This window comes from Melanaphis sacchari, unplaced genomic scaffold, assembly GCF_002803265.2.
Source record: "Melanaphis sacchari strain LSU unplaced genomic scaffold, SCAv2.0 Contig7_pilon_pilon, whole genome shotgun sequence".
Taxonomy (NCBI): Eukaryota; Metazoa; Arthropoda; class Insecta; order Hemiptera; family Aphididae; genus Melanaphis; species Melanaphis sacchari.
Window position 1 is genome coordinate 617,798 of NW_020271560.1, and position 18,559 is coordinate 636,356.

At 23.4% G+C, this 18,559-nt stretch overlaps 3 protein-coding genes across 5 annotated transcripts; 1 reads left to right on the plus strand and 2 right to left on the minus strand.

The window, feature by feature from the left end:
* Window positions 1-616: 616 nt before the first annotated feature.
* Window positions 617-5,534, minus strand: LOC112601642 (histidine protein methyltransferase 1 homolog). Of its 2 annotated transcripts, none has more exons than XM_025349355.1 (2): window positions 5,401-5,534; window positions 617-1,408 (listed from the first exon to the last, which is right to left on the minus strand). In XM_025349355.1, exon 2 carries the CDS (start codon window positions 1,391-1,393, stop codon window positions 650-652), a length of 744 nt encoding a protein of 247 aa, XP_025205140.1. In that variant the 5' UTR covers window positions 1,394-1,408; window positions 5,401-5,534; the 3' UTR covers window positions 617-649. The 2 variants fall into 2 exon arrangements, with proteins under 2 accessions (XP_025205140.1, XP_025205139.1); XM_025349354.1 differs by lacking the exon at window positions 5,401-5,534 and adding an exon at window positions 5,028-5,326.
* Window positions 5,535-8,802: 3,268 nt separating this feature from the next.
* LOC112601641 (heterogeneous nuclear ribonucleoprotein A1, A2/B1 homolog) lies at window positions 8,803-13,521 on the minus strand. 2 transcript variants are annotated; one of them, XM_025349352.1, is made up of 7 exons: window positions 13,174-13,521; window positions 11,632-11,889; window positions 11,349-11,559; window positions 11,092-11,280; window positions 10,818-11,006; window positions 10,532-10,750; window positions 8,803-9,206 (listed from the first exon to the last, which is right to left on the minus strand). In XM_025349352.1, exons 1-6 carry the CDS (start codon window positions 13,174-13,176, stop codon window positions 10,536-10,538), a joined length of 1,065 nt encoding a protein of 354 aa, XP_025205137.1. In that variant the 5' UTR covers window positions 13,177-13,521; the 3' UTR covers window positions 8,803-9,206; window positions 10,532-10,535. The 2 variants fall into 2 exon arrangements, with proteins under 2 accessions (XP_025205137.1, XP_025205138.1); XM_025349353.1 differs by lacking the exon at window positions 8,803-9,206 and having other exon boundaries at window positions 10,525-10,750.
* Window positions 13,522-16,002: 2,481 nt separating this feature from the next.
* LOC112601685 (pre-mRNA-splicing factor 18) lies at window positions 16,003-18,558 on the plus strand. The gene is made up of 4 exons (XM_025349418.1): window positions 16,003-16,214; window positions 16,298-16,418; window positions 17,587-17,759; window positions 17,823-18,558. The coding sequence occupies exons 1-4, from the start codon at window positions 16,152-16,154 to the stop codon at window positions 18,489-18,491; spliced, it is 1,026 nt and encodes a 341-aa protein (XP_025205203.1). The 5' UTR covers window positions 16,003-16,151; the 3' UTR covers window positions 18,492-18,558.
* Window position 18,559: the final 1 nt, after the last annotated feature.

Sequence of the window (18,559 nt, forward strand, 5' to 3'; positions counted from 1 at the left end):
TTGTTCCTAATTAAATAACCTTTTTTTTTTGTAATTTATCAATTAATTGAGTAAATTTATATATTATATAAATATATACATAATATATAAGACTAATTAGATAAATAACTAATTTGAAAAAACATAAAGGATTATTTAAAATAATGATTAAAATATTACTTGTTGTTATAAAAATATATTTAGTACTTTTTCAAAATACATCATTTATTTACATACATATTACATTCATATACATTTTCAAAATTTAATTCAAAAAAATAAATTAAAATACAATTATATTTACTATGATTCATAATTGTTTTTCTCAAACTAAGGTTAAAGAATAAGCAATTTAAATGGATAATAACTTTGAAGTATTCACTATTATCCTAGTTGAATATTCTTCTACCTAATAAAACAGAGATACTTAGAACTATTAGTTTATAATCTACTCGAATATAAATATTTAATGACTAAAAACTCATTGTGTACAAAATCTAAATGGATATTACATTAATATTATAAAATAATATTACATTTAAATAAACACAATATTTGTCAATTACCATTAATATGATAATATAATTAATGTGAACAATGATAAATTTAAAAACAATTGCATAATATGATTGTTAGTTTTTATATTATTTATGAACAAAAACTATTACAATTAAAAATGTATATTGAGCAAAGTTTTTTTTACTCCATCTGTACTAGTCCAAAGAATATCAGCATTCAGTTTAGAAGATTTTAAATAATTTAAAAACTCAATAATTGAACCACCTACACCAAAATAATAATTTTTAGCAATTAATAAAATACTTCCTGATGGTTTTAATTTTTTTTCAAATAAATTAATAAGCTTTGCATAATTGTTCACATTATAAATAGTTTCTGATGTTAAAATTAGATCATATTTGTCTTCTTTAAATGTAGTAAATGATTTCCAATCACCTGAATAGTACTTGCAATTATTTAATCTTTCTTTACAATTTACTAATACGTTATTCATAGTTGTATTGGTTAATACTTCTTTATTAAAATCTTGAAAGTCAACATTCCGAGCTCCAGAGATCAATGTAAAAATACCTAAAAGGCCAGTACCACAGCCTAAATCCAAGACTGATTTTTCTTTACAATATATAGTGTTTTTATTTAGATATTCTAAGAGGTCAAGAGTACATTCCCAAAGTTTAAAACCTCCTTCATAAGTACCAGGAATGAGATCCGAATTGTAAGTATTGGGAAATTCATGAATCAGTTTTAAAGACTTATCTCCAATAATCAATTCTGTAAATGGTAAAGTAGTTAATGTGTAAGGATTAATTAACTCTTCTGTTTTGACTATTTGATGTTCATTTTCATTAGATACAGACTCATCCAAGTTATCTGCATTAAAATTGAACTTGAACATTATTAATGATTTTATCTGAAAAAATAAATATATATTTAAGTAATTTATGATAGTATAAAATATTTATAGATTATAATTTACTATACGAAAAATAAAACTACTTGTTAATTATTTTATTTTATTAAGGTTATACCGTAATTTAAAAAAATTATATATGTATACACAGTGATTTACAAAGCATGCTTACCTCCATTTGTTAATTTAAAAATAAATTTATTAAAATTCTTAATATTTTTTTGTATAACTTAAGTAGTATCATGTAGTTTTGTGATGCGAAAAATTTGTTTTTAAATGAGAACCCCTTATTTACTATAAATTATTCAGTGGCCAATTTTTTTGAATATTTAAATAAGTAGTTTTTTAGTTATTAAATTTTTTTTAATAAATATAATAGTCCTCAAAAATATGTTTTAAACCACATACCTCCTTTATCTTCCAACCTATTTTCTATAATATACAATGTTAAATTGATCAGAAACTACTAAATATAATTTTTATTTTGATATAATAAAATATTTAGAAATGTATTCATAAATATTTTTCAGAAGAAAAGGATGGATGTAATTTAAAAAACAGAATTTGGTATCTTCACAGGATACTCTTTTTAAATGGTAAAAAACACTTTAACATAGGGGTAAAATGGGGAGGTAGCAAGGAGGATATTGCCTTCCTAGAATAAATTAGAAGAGGCAATGCCCTTTTGATATTTTACATACCTTCATCTTTCAAAATAAATACAAAAACTACTGATTATAGCTATTACTATAGAGTATTTTATTTTAAATCTCAATTTTTAATTTAAGTTTATCTACATTAATTATGTTAATAAATAATTTTAGATAGTAAAGTGTCGTTTAGCTGCAGGCATCTGGTCCATAGTTGTGTGTTGAGTATACCTTGACTAACACAAGCAGTGTTATCTTAGCTCTGAATATCAAAACAGTTTTATAAATTTGATGGGTATAAAAGTTTTATTTAAGATTATTAATAATGTTAAAAATGTAGGTGGTGTACAGTGTTATAATGAACAAAACTCCTCAAGACTTAAAAAAGCATGAGCAATTGTCTATTGCTTTTAGGTACTATGATAAATAATTAAATGCATTAGAAAATGTTATTAATTTTTACAAAACAAAAATAATAAATGGTAAAACTCTTATATTTATTAAAAAATACTTTGCAAGCTTTGGGCTTAAAAATTGAAAACATGAGAGGACAATGCTGCTACAATGGAACTGCCTCAATATGTGGTTTTTACACTGGAATAATTAAATGAATATAAGATGAAAATAAATTAGCTTTATAAGTCCATAGCTTTGCACATATACTTAACTTGTGCATCGTTGATATTGGTGGAAAAGAAACATGTTTAGTACATTAAATAAAATGTGTATATTTATAGGCGCCTCTTAAAAAAGAAAATCAGTATTTGAGAGTTTAAAAAGAGTTAAGTGTCAAATAATACTCTTAAACCACTTAGTGGCATGAGATGGAACTGTTGAATTAAATCTATTCTATCGTTTTTAACAAATTTTAATTTCATTATTTCTACCTTAGAACAAATAAATGAAATAGATTCCATTCATAGACCTGATAACGAGTTCATTATTAAAAATTATTCAACTAATAGTAAGTAAAAAAAAAAAAAAAATGCTAATTACTCAACTGTTGGAATTTTAATAAATACTATGTTATTGGAATTAGAATCACTTTAAAATTATAATAGTTTTAACCTTTTTTGGACTGAAACTAAACAATTTGCTACCAAAGAGGATATTAAATTGCTAGATATTCTAAGAAATAGAAAAATTATTTCTAGATTAGGAGGTAGTGAAGTTAAAGCAATTAATAATATATCATCTAACTTCAAACTTAATATTTATTTTTCCATTCTAAATATCATAATCAATGACATAAAAAAAAGATTTGAGGAAAACAATATCATAATACTTAATGCTCTTTAAGTTGTTTGAGCTACAAAAACTGTTGCAATGAAAATATCTGGGAAGTCTTGTAACACATATTATGATATTATAATAGATAATTTTGAGATAGAGTTAAAAGTTATTTGGAATTAACACAGTACTCAAAGAGGCAGAAGATTACAATTAATATAAATTTGTTATTATTCTAAGTATAAAGTTAATTGTACATACCTACTTACTTTTTTTATAGTCAGTTTTTTGTTAGGAAGTTATAGAACATTAAAGTTTTTCAATGTTTTTAATGTACTTAAGTTTATTTATTTATTTATTATTGATTTATTTCATTACTAGCTAATAGATATCTCATACTAGTATACAAGAAAAGTAACACATATTTCATTAAAAGTAAGTAATATTAAGATTTAGTTTGACTATTTATTCCCCTTCCTAAAAAATTTCCAAGTTATGCCCATGTTAAGAACAGTGATCACCAAATATTATCCGGCTCGCAGACAAAAAATAATTTTTTCAAATATTACAAATATTTATTATTTTTTTAATGTTTAAAAACAATAGCAAATAATAAATAAAAAAATAATGTTCTCATTACATCCAATTTTAAAACAATACCTATTATTTAAGCATTTTAACCAAACCTATAACAAAAATATGTACTTAAAACTTTGATGGCCCGTGAAAAATTTTCAGTTTCTTAATATATCCCATCAAAAATATTAATTGGTGAACCTTGGTCTAAAATTTAAAATTTTTCTTGAAATATATTTGAAACTTTCAAAAATCAGGAATTAATAACTGTAATTTAAAAGAAGAAAAAAGAAACATGCTATGTGAATCACTCTGTATAAATAAAATAGTCACAGTATTTAGTATTTACAAATTTTTATTTTTAAATATATTATCATAACTAGTTTTATTTTAATTTCTCTTAAATGTTTTATTTTTATTTTATTTCTTTACAAATTTTTTTAAATATACTTTATCAGTGAGATTATTTAATTTATAATTAATAAGCAACAAACGATGAATAGACTAAAATAATTATAGTATAGGTACTATTTAAAAAATAAGGCTTTACAATTAGAAGATATATATATTCTGTATTTAAGTATTATAATTTAAATAAACATAAAAATATCTCATATTATAAAATTATGAAACATGCGTTGAAATAAGTAGTAAAATCTGTAAATGTGAGAATATGGTTACCATTTATATATTATAAGAGTTTATTAAAATATGATTGCGGTATTTATCTAATATAAAAACTCATTATTTTAATTATTTAAAAAAAAAGGTTTAGCTAGATAATTAACAACTATGGTTAATTTATGAATCAAAATTTGACTATAGTCTGAAAGATATTGACTATTATTAATGAACTTTCAATTATGCAGATCAATTTGTAAATACTATAAATTTTACAAACAATTAAATAATTATAAAAAATATTAAAATCTAAATCTAAAAACTAAAATTAATATTTAATTTATATTTTTCCACATAAGAATCAATAGATTCTATATTAGTTATCTACAAGGTATTATTTAAATATTATATTCCTTTACTTTAAAAACGATTTTAATTACTTAAATTTCTGTAACCCATTTATAATATAAATGCTAAAATAAAAAAATAAAAAAAAAGATATATAAATTAATAATTATAAAATTCAGCATGTTGTTACTAACCTGCCAACGATAGTAAAGCTGTTTATAACATTGTACAAAATTAATTAATTACTCAACACAGAAAAACAAAAATTAGATCCTCACGTTCTTTAATTATTCTTGAAACAATTCTTACAGAAGCCATTAATTTTTAAAATAATCGAATTACTACTCACTAATCACTAATCAGTTTAGGCCGGAATAAATTCTGTGGTAAGTTAAAGTCAAAGAATTCGGTTTTTCAAAGATGATAATATTAAAGATAATACTGTTTTTTTGTTATTATCAGTTATATACAGTGGTGCCATTTAGAATATGTTTTGTTTCTTAACATTAAATTAAAATAATTTATGCAAAAAAACATTTATTTAACTTAAGGGTAGAAACAACTTACTAATTCACTTCCATGGATTATTGTATATTTTTTTTGTCCTTCTTAATCCTTTTAAGAACAAAATTTTGAAATGACAATAGCTTTAGCAATCTTCAAAAATTAGTCAACATTTTTTTTTTTGAAAAATATTCTGTCTGGTAAAAATAAAATATAAATGTTACAAATATATAACAATATATAATGTTATATATGGTGGTTATAAAAAACAACAATATATTAATATAAGTTAGGAAATATTTTTTTTGTAGTAATATTTATAAACTATAATTTATTTAATTAGAAATAACTGAATAAAAATTAAATTATTGATCTTCTGATTAATTGTACTTGGGTTCACATAGGTCATAGACAGTGCATCAAGGAGGATTTAATTTGTATTTTTCTAGTAAGACAACAATTGTTTTACAATAGAACATATGTAAATGTAAATAAAGTAATATATACTACTATTATCTCAATTAATCATCGTAAATACTTTAAAAAGCTGACATCTCTTTTCATATTAAAGATTTTATATTTCTACAAAAACTAAAACAATTATTCAGAAAAACTATAAAAATTATTATTATTTTTTTTTAATAAGATTTATTTTATTTCACTATTTTATCTTTTATTAAGTATTATAAAATAAAATATTATCTATATTACATTTTAAACTATGAAAAAAGTAAATCATCACTAATGGCTGATTTTATCTTATTATTGGTACTTACTAATTATATTTACAGCATCTGGAAAATTTATTGTAAAAATAAGTTTAAAATATTTAAATATATTTTACTTGATCACACAAAATTATTTTAAAATTAACTAACTTTATTATGCACAATATTTATAATATTTTACAACAAATATTAATAATTAATCATTCAAAATTAAAATTTTAGGTAAGGGGTTTAAAAAGTATAAGTGGTTGACTTTATTAGACACTATAGTTAGAACAAAAATGACTTTTATCCAAATAAATAAAGCAGAATATGTACATGCATAAGCATTAAAAATTTACAAGGAAAATAATACAAATATTTTTATTTATTTTTCAACGGTTTAATCAAATATTAATTAAAATTAAAATTATTTGAAATACTTAAAAAATCTACAACTGATATAATTATCTAATAAATATTATTGTTAAATATATAAAAGCATAATGAACCATAGAATTTATATACTAAGAAACTTGGATATTGTAATCAATATCATTATTTCAAGTTTAGTGTAGTATTCTACAATCTTACATGTGCTTAAATAAATACTTAGGGTTTAATAACTGTATAGAAACTGTGATCTGTATTTCATATTGTTAAATTATGAAAATAGGCTACTATTCAATCATATTTTTTTAGATATAATTGCTTTTACTAAATTATTTAAAATAAGTTAAATTCTGTCTACTAAACACAAACAATGCCATTATTAAATTAATTATAGATAATATAAAATTTAAAAAAAAAACCAATTGGTCGAGTTAAATATACTAAAATAATTTATTATAGTATTATATTATAATGTAAATTAATAAAATATATTATGAATTGAATACTGAAATGATTAATTACTAGAAAAACACAAATAAATAATACTGAATAAATTAAATTATATACTGCAATTCAAGAAAAATGATTAAAAATCAATATTATTTAAGTAAAATCCTAATATTATAAGTTAATCAATCGTCATGCTAAGAAAAAAAAAAACAATGTATAAAAATAAATATCCATGCAAAAAGAACATATTACTAACTCAGAATTTAACCATCTAAAGAAATAAAATGAGTATTGATTAATTAATAATATTTTTTTAAATATACTTAGGTTATACATAGCCCTAAGTTCAAACTTTATTTTAGTGCATTTTGTTTAACTCCTTGACTTACTTATTAATGATTTATCACTATCATAAATTTCCAGGGATAGATTGTTGAATTTATGGACTCTCTAACACTCTAAATTTAGAGAAATTCATTAAAAAATAGTTAAAAATTAAAACTCAAATTCAAATACTTTGAACTCAACCAGTTTAAGAAAAATTAAATTAAAATAAAAACTATTATATAATACATATTAAATATTAGTTCATGAAGCATAGAAACATTATTAATATTACAACTTTTCAAGGTTTAAAATAAGAGTTTATTTTTATTTAAAATTAAGTTGAATTAATAAACTAAAATTCAAGTTAATTAAATTGTAATGTTCAAATAAAAAAAAAAAAATTCAAATTCTTGTTGAAAAAAATATTAGTTTATCCTATCCATATAACTTATTATACATTATTAAAATTTTCAATTTAGTTTTTAATCAGTAACCTAATCTATATATAAACAATTTCCTTGTTTAATTCTGTGTGTATTTACCATAAATCATATAAAATTAAATAATAAATTATACTATGAATAAATAGCATATCCCATTAAATTAATATTTTTATAAAGCTTTTTTTATGAATGTATAATTTATTAAATAACAAAAGTTATTTAACATATTAATAATAACTTGTTTATTTATTTTTATAATCACACTAAACTTTCCAATGAATTAATAGATATTGTAAATAAAAGATAGCAGAAAATGATATATTTTTAATATAAATATAATTTAATATTACCTTTTAAGTATTGACAACTAAAACTTTATGAAAGTTTTAAAAGAAAAATCTAAAAACTAATAGGTGTTTTTTTATTAGTTATCTGACTTGAATGAGGATGATGATAATAATATACTTACTACTTTCTTTTAAGAATAAGGATACGATAATCTAATGTAAAGTTCTTATTACATTAAATCAGTATACTTTGTATACTGCAAGTTGTTACTCATTTCCTAAAATTTCAAAATTTCAAATCAATTTAAGATATTTATTACAATAATTATAAATATATATTTTGATTTGATACAAATCTGGAAGTCAGGTCAAAAAAAATTATAAATATTGTACAGTTCTTCAATTTTACACTATTTGTATTTATTTATTTATTTTTAATGAAAGACAGGAATAAACTTAAGAATCCACTTAATGAAAAACTTATTTCATAAGTGTAGTAATGTGTATAAAAAACACACAAAAAATAGATTAAATGTTTTGCATAATTATGTTTAAATAATTAACACTGTTATTATAAGATGAAAAAAATGTCGATTACAAGTATCTATACTCAATAAATTATTACACGCTATATTTCCTAAATTAGTTAGATATATGTTGAACGATCAAACACAAACATAAATCATAAAATGGGTAGTTGGACTACAATATGAAATGTATAAATAAAACTCAATTAACTAAATGATCCATTACTCCTAATTCTAAATAAGTTATTAAACAGTATCATTAATTTTTATATCAATCAAAAAAAAAAAATAATAATAATAATAATAATAAAAAATAAATAAAATCAAATTAGTATATGTATAATTAATTGTTAATACTATCTATATTCTAATGTAATTTGTGGATGTCATCTAAACCTATCTTTTTATTATTTAAACCTAACTTACTACATACTCTTTAATTTGGAAAATTTGCTTACAGTTCTGAATAATACTGACTTTTTATCTTTACTACTTTTTAAGAATAATTATCACTCGCACTAAAATGTTGTAATCAAAACATATATGAAATAGAAAAAAAATTACACACAAATCTTTAAGCCTAAATGCCTTTCATTTTTGTCAATATAAACTGAGGAATAAAAAATTTAAAAAAGATTCCTGATGGCCTGCACAAGTTTAAATTTCTGCGGGTTGGAATTCTCCTGACCCAAACCCCTTATGTAACATTTTGGGTCAGCTCATACTTTTTTTAACCTGTACACAAATAAAACAAATATTCTACTTTAAACCTGTTTCATAAATAAATATTTATAGTTCTAGTTACGACTTAGAGCCAATTGTACAACATTTCAATAAAAAAATTTAATTGACTACTTTTAAATTGTACAAGACACAATTTCATTATATATAACTATATAGTTAAATAAGTATAATATAATTACAACTATAAATTGGTTAAACTGAGTGTTTAAATGAATAAATAAAATTATCAAAAATAGCAATTCAATATTTGGAATAGTAATTACTTAAAAAAAAAAACAGGAATTATCATCTGTATGGAGAAACTAGTATCAATAGGGTTTAAAAAGTAGTAAACTGAGCTGGGCTGAACATGTATAGACACTTAGAGGTTGATTACCTGGAGAAGTTACAAATCAAAACTAACTTCAAAAATTCCAAGACAACATTTTAGACAAAGATATAAGGACCAAGGAGTGGGAAATGACTTAAAAAAATTAGGATAGAGAATAGAAAAAGAACTGTTCAAGGAGAAAAACATTGCAAGTGAATTTTCGTGACAAAGACTATAAATGGACTATAACCCTCTCCCCCCAAAAAAAATTACTAAAAATTATCTATTACATAACTCAGGCAAGATCCAGAACATATTTACGGGGAGCATCTTGAATAAAATTTCAGCCTAAATTTAACAAAAACAGTGTAAATACTATGTAATCTAATAAGTAAATATTATTATTTAAATTCCAATTTATCAGTACAATAAAATAAAAGGTGAATAATTCTTAGGTTGAATTAATTTTAAATGAAATATAAACATTTTAAATAAAAAAATTAAAAAAGTAGTCTAAGGAGGGATGGCCCTTTGCCCACTCACTTGGATCCGTGCCTGACATAGTTGCTGTAATAGTATTTAAAAAATATAATTTAGATTTTAGAATTAAGGTAGTATTAAATAATAATAGACCACACATTATAATAAATTTGTCATGTAATATACTTTATAAATATAAGTTTTAACTGCAGGACAGTTTGTTGTGAATAATTAATCAATGTGTTAACCCTATTTATTTTTTCTACAGATATAATATTATGATAAATTAAAATACATGTCAATAAGTCTACTTTAGAAGTATATTTTTTTAATTAACCCTTTAGTTTATAAATAAATTGTTAAAAAATAAAAAAAAAGACTAAATATATTTTTTTGAAATTAGTGGTTTTAGAAATTTATGTTATAATGGCTCTAAGTGTTAACTCAAAATGAGTATATTTAAGTTTTATAATAAATTATTTAATGTTAATAACTGATTAAAATAAATATTTTAAATTTACCTTACATAGCTAGTATCTTCCTCTTCCACCTCGTCCAAAAGTACCTCTGTTGCCACCACGACTTGGATTTCCAGGACCTCTTCCAGATATTCCTCTTACTGGGCCACCTCCTCTTCCACGAACACCTCCTCTTCCTCTTCCACCAAAACTACTTCCTTCACCACTGGCAAAATTACTGCCACTAAATCCACTACTGTAGTCATTGTATCCACTGTCAAAACCACCTAAGAAATAACATAAACATAATTAGTAGAATAGTATTATAGAATAATAAATATAGTTTTGTGTTACTATTGTAGGGTCCTGGTCTAGCAGCTCCACCTCCTCGCATAGGGCCATTACTTCCTCTTATAGGTCCAGCACCAAAACTTTGTTGATAGCCATCATTGAAACTATTATCCCAAGCACTAGTTGAAGGGCCTCCCCAATTACCTCCTCGAGAACTTGGGCCTGATTCCCACGGATCAGGATCATTACCACCTAAAATGTTATATAAATTATATAAAATAAATATATATGTGTTATTAACAAGCAATATATTATAAATTAATTTAACAATTTTTACTTCTCCATCCTCCACCTCTTCCACTGATTCCAAAATTCCTCATTGTTGGTTCCCAGGCACTTCGATTATCACTACCCCAATTATCTCCAGAATTACTGTTATTTCTAGCATTTACTCTAGCCATTTCTTCTTTACTCAATGCTTTTTTTACATCAATTTTTTTTCCTTTTATTATATGCGATCCTTTTACTATTAAACAAAGTAATATGAACAAATTAAAAAAATATTTTGATAAGATACAAGTACTTGAAACTTACAACATATTTTATCAACAGGATCATAATCATCAAATTCGACAAAACCAAATCCTCGTTTTTTGCCTGTTTCTTTATGAACAACTAGGGCAGCAGAAGTAACATTACCATACGGAGAAAAATATTCTTTTAAATCTTCTTCAGTAATACTGTCATTTAATAGACCAACAAACAATTTTTTTACCGTTGCTCCGGCTTCAGGTTTTCCAATATCCTTTAAAAAAATATATATTTATATTAAACAATAATTAATTATTTTAATCTCAATTAAATAATATTGTATTACAGTTTTTGGAACAGCTCTTTTAGGTTCTACTGTTCGACCATCTATCTTATGAGGACGTGCACCTTGTGCATCATCAACCATATGAGCAGCAGCATAAGTTATAAAACCAAATCCTCTTGATCGTTTAGTCTGTGGATCTTTCATAACAACAACATCCATAATTTCACCCCATTGTTCAAAATATTTTTTAAGGTTTTCATCAGTAGTTTTGTAGTCTAATCCGCCAACAAATAATTTACGTAAATGTTCAGGTTCCCTCTAAAATAAAAAAGGAAATAGTTCATATTAAATGGAATACATTACATTTTTATTTGAAAAAAGTAAGGATATTTTAAAAATTGATTGAAGGATCAATAATTGATGGTGAATACTGAATAGTATTGCATTAATACACAAGTGTAATAACTTATAAACAATGTCAGCTAAATTTAACACTACTTGTTTTCTCTATGTTAGAATACAAAATTACAGAATATTTTGATGTTACCAATAATCTTTGTATGTTTGCACAATTTAAAATGTTATATTAAATAATGTTTTCTATTACAGAATTACAAACTGAACATAATGCTGGAAAAATATTTGAAATACTAAGACTATAATATTTCAGGGATAAAACTCTATAGTTCCAATAAAGAACAATCACTTTTAATGGATTAAGAATGATGTAATTGGCAAGCAAAGAACCAAATAATCAATCTAACACCAGGTGAATGATGGAAATGTACAGTACTAACAAAAATCAATCAGTTCATAAAATATTTTCTTTTGGACCAGAGTATATATTTGAATGAATTCCTATTGTATAATAAATAGATAGCAGAAGTTTTGGATAAAAACATCATTAATTATTATTAGAAATTAATTTTAAGTAAAATATAGAATAGAATAGAAAGAAAAATGTTTAATTTTTTTATTGCATATTTACTTAGCAGATAATTTGGGTAAAAATGTATTTTGAATACAAAAAGATTATGTTGATTATATATATAATATATTAATATATAATAAAAAATTGTTATTTTGTATTAATTTGAATAGTTAATTAAGTATTTATTTGAATGTAAATAACTAATAAACCAAAATATTAGAAACTACCACAGAAATTAATTTTCACAATTCAAAATTGCCCATCATTATTATAAATTAACAGTAATATTTAATCATCATATATCAACAATTTTACAATACAAATAGAGAGTACCAAGATTTTATTAATACTTTGTTGTAAACTATCAAAAATTATGGATTCAAATTATTGAAAGGGAATAAACCTAGTTTTAATTAATTATATTAATTGATAGGCAATTATTATTATTTCTTATAAAAAATTACATTCATAACAAAGTTTGAAACGTTAAAAAAGAATTTAAGCTCATTGAATGATTTATTTGGAATATATACATATCAAATTTGAACACACAATAAAAGAAAATGCGTGAATACATATTATTATATTAAACAATATTAAACATAATTGAAATGCATTCAGGAGATTAATATTCTTAAGCTACTTGTTTAATTAAATATGTATAATATTACCATGTTAACAAGTCGTACAAACTATCTTCAGTGGATTCGAACAAATATCGTACAGTTAAATGTCTTGTAGTAAACGCCAAATAAAATAACAAATTAGATACGACTAGTGTTAAAATTAATAATTAATCAGCAATAAAATAAAAAAAATTAAAGACAGATAGATTTAAGGTTGACAAAAAGTCCAAGTCGTGTAGTATTATTATACTTATTACTTAAACAATCCACGGGATTAATTATTGTTTACAATTATTGAATAAATCACAGAAGCGTCAGCGTAGAGAACGAATAATGAAACTTTGAAACGTAAACATAAAACTAAAAACTAAAAAACAAACACCGAGTTGGCGAATTATCCATTATCCAATGCCTAACGCTACCAATATGGACCGGCGGTAGTGGTAAATCAGTGTAGTCACTAACCACAGTAAACTTTAGCAAGATAGCACTGTAAATTAGGACCAATTTAAATTTGAAAAAAGCGCGGTTCTTTCAGTTGAATACAGTAGAACTCCGATTATCCAAACGCCAATTAACCGGATAAGAAAAAAAATGATTAGTTTTTTAATAACTTGTAAATCGTAATTATATTTTGTCGTTCTTCATAATCGTAGTCGTAGATTAGATAAAAAATAAGTATTAGAATTTTGTATTGTTCGTACTTCGTTGTAGTACCTAAGTCAGTTGTTTTCTTATCGTTATAACGAGCGAATTTCAGTGTTACAATGCCGTTTAATAGAAAACGTATAGTGCAATTAGTGCATACTATGAAAGAATTCAAGTGGATATCATTGTGTGAATATATACATATAATTATATAACTTTTAGTATATCATATATCAATCATCTGGGTATTTGCATATCTGGATCACCCATGATATAAATTAATCCGAATAATCGGAATTCTACTTGTAAATATAAACTATAAATTAAATCTTTCAAAAAAATATATTTTATTCTCATGTTGTTATTTGGTCATCTGAACTATTGAATTTATCATAATATATGTATTGCTAAATCAAATAGTTATAATATATTATATCAAAGCTTAAAAGATATTAATACGAAAAATGAAATTCAATTGTACATAATGTGTCAACGTTGGCTGAAGTTGAATGTTTTATTATTAACTTTTTCAACACAAATATAAAATAAGTCAAAATTATAGAATGTTAATAAAAATAAAATAAATATATATATTTTTTAAAATTTAAATTTGGCTTTATTAAAGAATTACGATCTATACAAGGTACAATAAGTAATAGTAATAAACATTTACAGACAATTAACAGGAATAAACATTTACAGACAATTGACAGGAATAAACACACGAAGAGGAAATCACATATTTGTGACACCTCTTACATTTATAGGTAAGTTTTAAACTTAAGTTATCATATCACGGCACCATTTCCTTTTGAGACGTTTGGTTGGATTACCTGGAAGTGTTAGTGAAGCTAACTCATTGATTAGTTGATTAGGAATAACTTGAAGTTTGGCGTGGAAGCGTTTGTAGTAGGTAGCTGTATGGTCAATGGATGGTAATTTGAGGTCGTAGTTTATGGTCTCGTTCGAGACGAACTAGGGTGCACCAGTGATTAAACAAAGAGTGATGTTTTGAAAGGCTTGTATGGTTCTCTTGTTTGAGTTCTTAGCGGAACCCCAGATTACAATACCGTATGTCCAATACAAATATTTATAGTAATTTTTTCAAAAGTTTATTATATAGCGAATTTTTATTTGTGGTATTTTAACCAATTGTTTTTACGATGTTCTACCCAAATAGTGGATTAGATATTCAGATCATATCCATTATACCAGTTAGTAACAATGCATTTTCTAGCATTTTATTAGCTTTTAAAAATTTAATACTTTGAGTTAGGGAACTATATTTTACCTGTTGTTATTAAATTAGGTATATGTAATTTTTTCTAAATTATGTTATTATTATTATTATTAGGAATTATGGTTATTATATATTTTACAAAAAATTAATCTAAACATTCATAATGATTTACTTGACATTTTAAGAGTGACATAGAAGAAGTTTAAAAATGTTGTAGGTAATAGGCAGTAGGCACCATAAAAAATGCGGGTCTGCGTATCTATAAACTTATGTTATAGTGTTATGAGTTATGACTTATGGTAGGTACCTATATAAACATTAATTTTATTTATATGCATTGATGAGGGACGATTACAGTCCTCAATATTCAATACCATAGTCTATAGTAACTAGTAAGGCGTGTAAGTACTGATCCTCTTCATATGCTAATCCTACATTCGTACACTTCGTACAGCATTGTTTGAATAATCGAAAATGAAAATTCAAACAACCAATTGTGGTAATTGTTTAATTTCGTTTTTATAAAATTGAAAGTTTGAAAAATAACTGATGTCTAGTTTACATTTAAAAAAATATATAAATGCCAAATTTATTATGTTTAGATATTTACTTGTAAATCGTAAAAGTGTAAAACATTTCACAATTTACAGTGTTACAATTTACAAAATCTTTTAATTCGTCCGTTATGGACGACTGGTCTATGGTTCTATTATACTTCAATAATACCTATTTAATATTATAATGTATTGTAATATGATATTACTCTAAAAAATATGTTTGTAACGCCATTGAATATACAATTTTTTTAATAAAAAATATAATTGAATGAAATAAATATAGTGAAATGATTAGGTACAATTAAAGTGAGCTTATATAAATAAATAAATAATTATATCAAAGGACGAGTTTTTTTACTGATATTCCAATTATTATCATTGAGTTACTTTTTGTTATCTCTATTTTCTATTAAATGCTTATATTTTTTATCAAAGTACAGTACTACAGTATACACTATACACTTTGAATTTTTATTTTTTGATTAATATTCTCACTTCTTACTTCTTAGTTCTAAGTTTCTAGTCGATGTATTATAAATATTGAATTAAATTCCATAGGTTAGGTTTAGGTTTCTACTATGGATCTTTTGAAAGCTGAAATAGAAAAGAAAAGAAAACAATTAGAAGATGCTAATTTATTGGTAAGTAATATTTACATAAAATATTTAATATTGTTTAGTATACTGTATTTGATATTAATATACTTTTATATTTTATTGTGTAGAATCCAAATAAAAAGTTCTTTAAAAGATCCGATTTATTAAACAAAGAACGAGAAGAATACTTAAAAAAAAGTACTATACAAATCGAAGGTCTTGAAAATCCAGTTGAAAAACAATCATCAGGTTAGTATAGTTTTTTATACTTACATAGATTGATAGATTTGAGTGATATAAAGATGTTTGTTAACCTTATTCTAAAATTAGAATTATAGAAATATTAAAAGATTGATTTAATTATGGTTTATTTTATCATAATTAATATACTATTCGTAAAAATATTGTTTAAAAATTATTAAGATAATGTTATTTATCATTTATATATTATAATTATTAGTTTATTAATTTCATTTGAATAAGTTAATTTGTCTTTTTGTATGTTATTTTTATAATAAAAGTTAGTATTGCATCATATTAGTTGATACTATATTAATATTATATTGTATAATATTTAAATTTAGGTAAAAATGATGGAAAATAATTTCCAGGGTATTGTCCAATAAATTTTTTTGTGGTAAAATTATTTTAAATAAACTGTCTTCAGTAAAGTAATTTAAATTTAAAAAAAAAAGTTTGGTTAGTGAGTACCGTTCTGCTGTTCATGTGTCCAGTGTCGAGTGGATCCCATTAATGAGTAAATCCCCATGATAGATTTTATTAAATTTGAATTCAATAATAATCCATTGTATACAATAAAAAATAATTCTGAGTAGAGACGGTTTAAATTTTGGTAACCATAGTTACAGCACAATTATTTTAATAATTATATTATAGATAATTGTAATTATCTGACATGATAGTAAAAAACTGTGTCTTGATAATCTTATTGTTATAAGTAACAACTATAGCACAATGTCAATTATAAATTTTAAATAAATACCTACAAGTTTCACTTTATTTAAGGTGTTATTCAGTGTTTGACAAAGTTTACTAATTTTATAACGATGATAAGACTATTGTCTTATATAGCATTTCTCAATCTGTAGAATGCAGAATACTCAAAAGTTATTAGGATAAGTGATACTAGGAAATCTTTAAAATATAAAGTTCTTAGTTATAAAAGGGTTGAGAATTTCTGTTATAAAGTAATATGATGTTCCTCATTTATTCCATTTTCATACTTTTAGTACATTTTTTTTTTATATTTTTAACAATTTTACTATGAACATTCTTTATTTTTGTAATTTTTTTCTACATATTTTTACTATTGACATTTTATATTTAGATATTATTGTATACTATATTAAAATATTACCTATTTAAACATAATAATTGTTTAACAATAAATTATTAGGTAGTGGTGATGAAAATAATAGTACTACATCTGAAAAACACACATTGTCAAGAAAAGAAGTAATTCGGAGACTAAGAGATCGTGGTGAACCTATTACATTGTTTGGAGAATCAGAACTTGATTCTTTTAAAAGATTACGTAGAAGTGAACTTGCTGAACCAGAGTCAAACAAGGTATGACTTTAATTTCTGATTTTACTATTTCTGAATTTTTGTACAAAATATGTTGTGATTTAGGGTTTTAGAAATGATTTTCAAGAAGCATTAGAGAAAGTCGATCAAGATTATTTAGATAAGCTGATGACAAATAAAGCTCCTGAAAAGACTTATACAGAGTTGGAAAGCATGGAAGAAGCAATGGCAACTTATGAAACCATTCAATCTAAAGCTGGTATTTTAGGAAGAAGACGTGATAGATCTCAAGATATGGAGATTATTCTACAGCTTTTACAACTATTATTAAAAATGTGGGAGGTACAGCTTAATGCTAGATCTGTTAAAGAAAAAGCTAGCACAAAAGGAAAGTTAGCGTTAGCTACTTATAATCAAACCCAAATTTATTTAAAACCATTATTAAGAAAACTAAAAAATAGTAGTTTATCTGATGATATTTTGGATAGTCTAACACTTATAACAAAACATATGTTAGAAAAAGATTATTTAAGAGCTAGTGATGCATATTTAGAAATGGCTATTGGCAATGCTCCGTGGCCTATTGGAGTTACTATGGTTGGTATTCATGCTCGTACAGGTCGAGAAAAGATTTTCTCTAAAAATGTAGCGCATGTACTAAATGATGAAACACAAAGAAAATACATTCAGGCTTTGAAACGTTTAATGACTAAATGTCAACAATTTTTCCCAACTGATCCATCTAGATGTGTTGAATATGCTCCAGATACATAAAATATTATTACTATCAAAACATAAAAATATTAATTTACTGTATTATATTATAATGACTTAAGATGATG

Excerpts from the sequence above, each read along its gene's own strand:
- LOC112601685 (XM_025349418.1), top strand. The coding sequence starts at position 16,152 with ATGGATCTTTTGAAAGCTGAAATAGAAAAGAAAAGAAAACAATTAGAA. Across the intron at positions 16,215-16,297 it reads TAGAAGATGCTAATTTATTG|AATCCAAATAAAAAGTTCTT; the intron begins GTAAGTAATATT and ends TTTATTGTGTAG. Across the intron at positions 16,419-17,586 it reads AGTTGAAAAACAATCATCAG|GTAGTGGTGATGAAAATAAT; the intron begins GTTAGTATAGTT and ends ATAAATTATTAG.
- LOC112601642 (XM_025349355.1), bottom strand. The coding sequence starts at position 1,393 with ATGTTCAAGTTCAATTTTAATGCAGATAACTTGGATGAGTCTGTATCT.
- LOC112601641 (XM_025349352.1), bottom strand. Across the intron at positions 11,560-11,631 it reads AAAGAGCTGTTCCAAAAACT|GATATTGGAAAACCTGAAGC; the intron begins GTAATACAATAT and ends ATTTTTTTAAAG. Across the intron at positions 11,007-11,091 it reads AAGAGGTGGAGGATGGAGAA|GTGGTAATGATCCTGATCCG; the intron begins GTAAAAATTGTT and ends ATAACATTTTAG.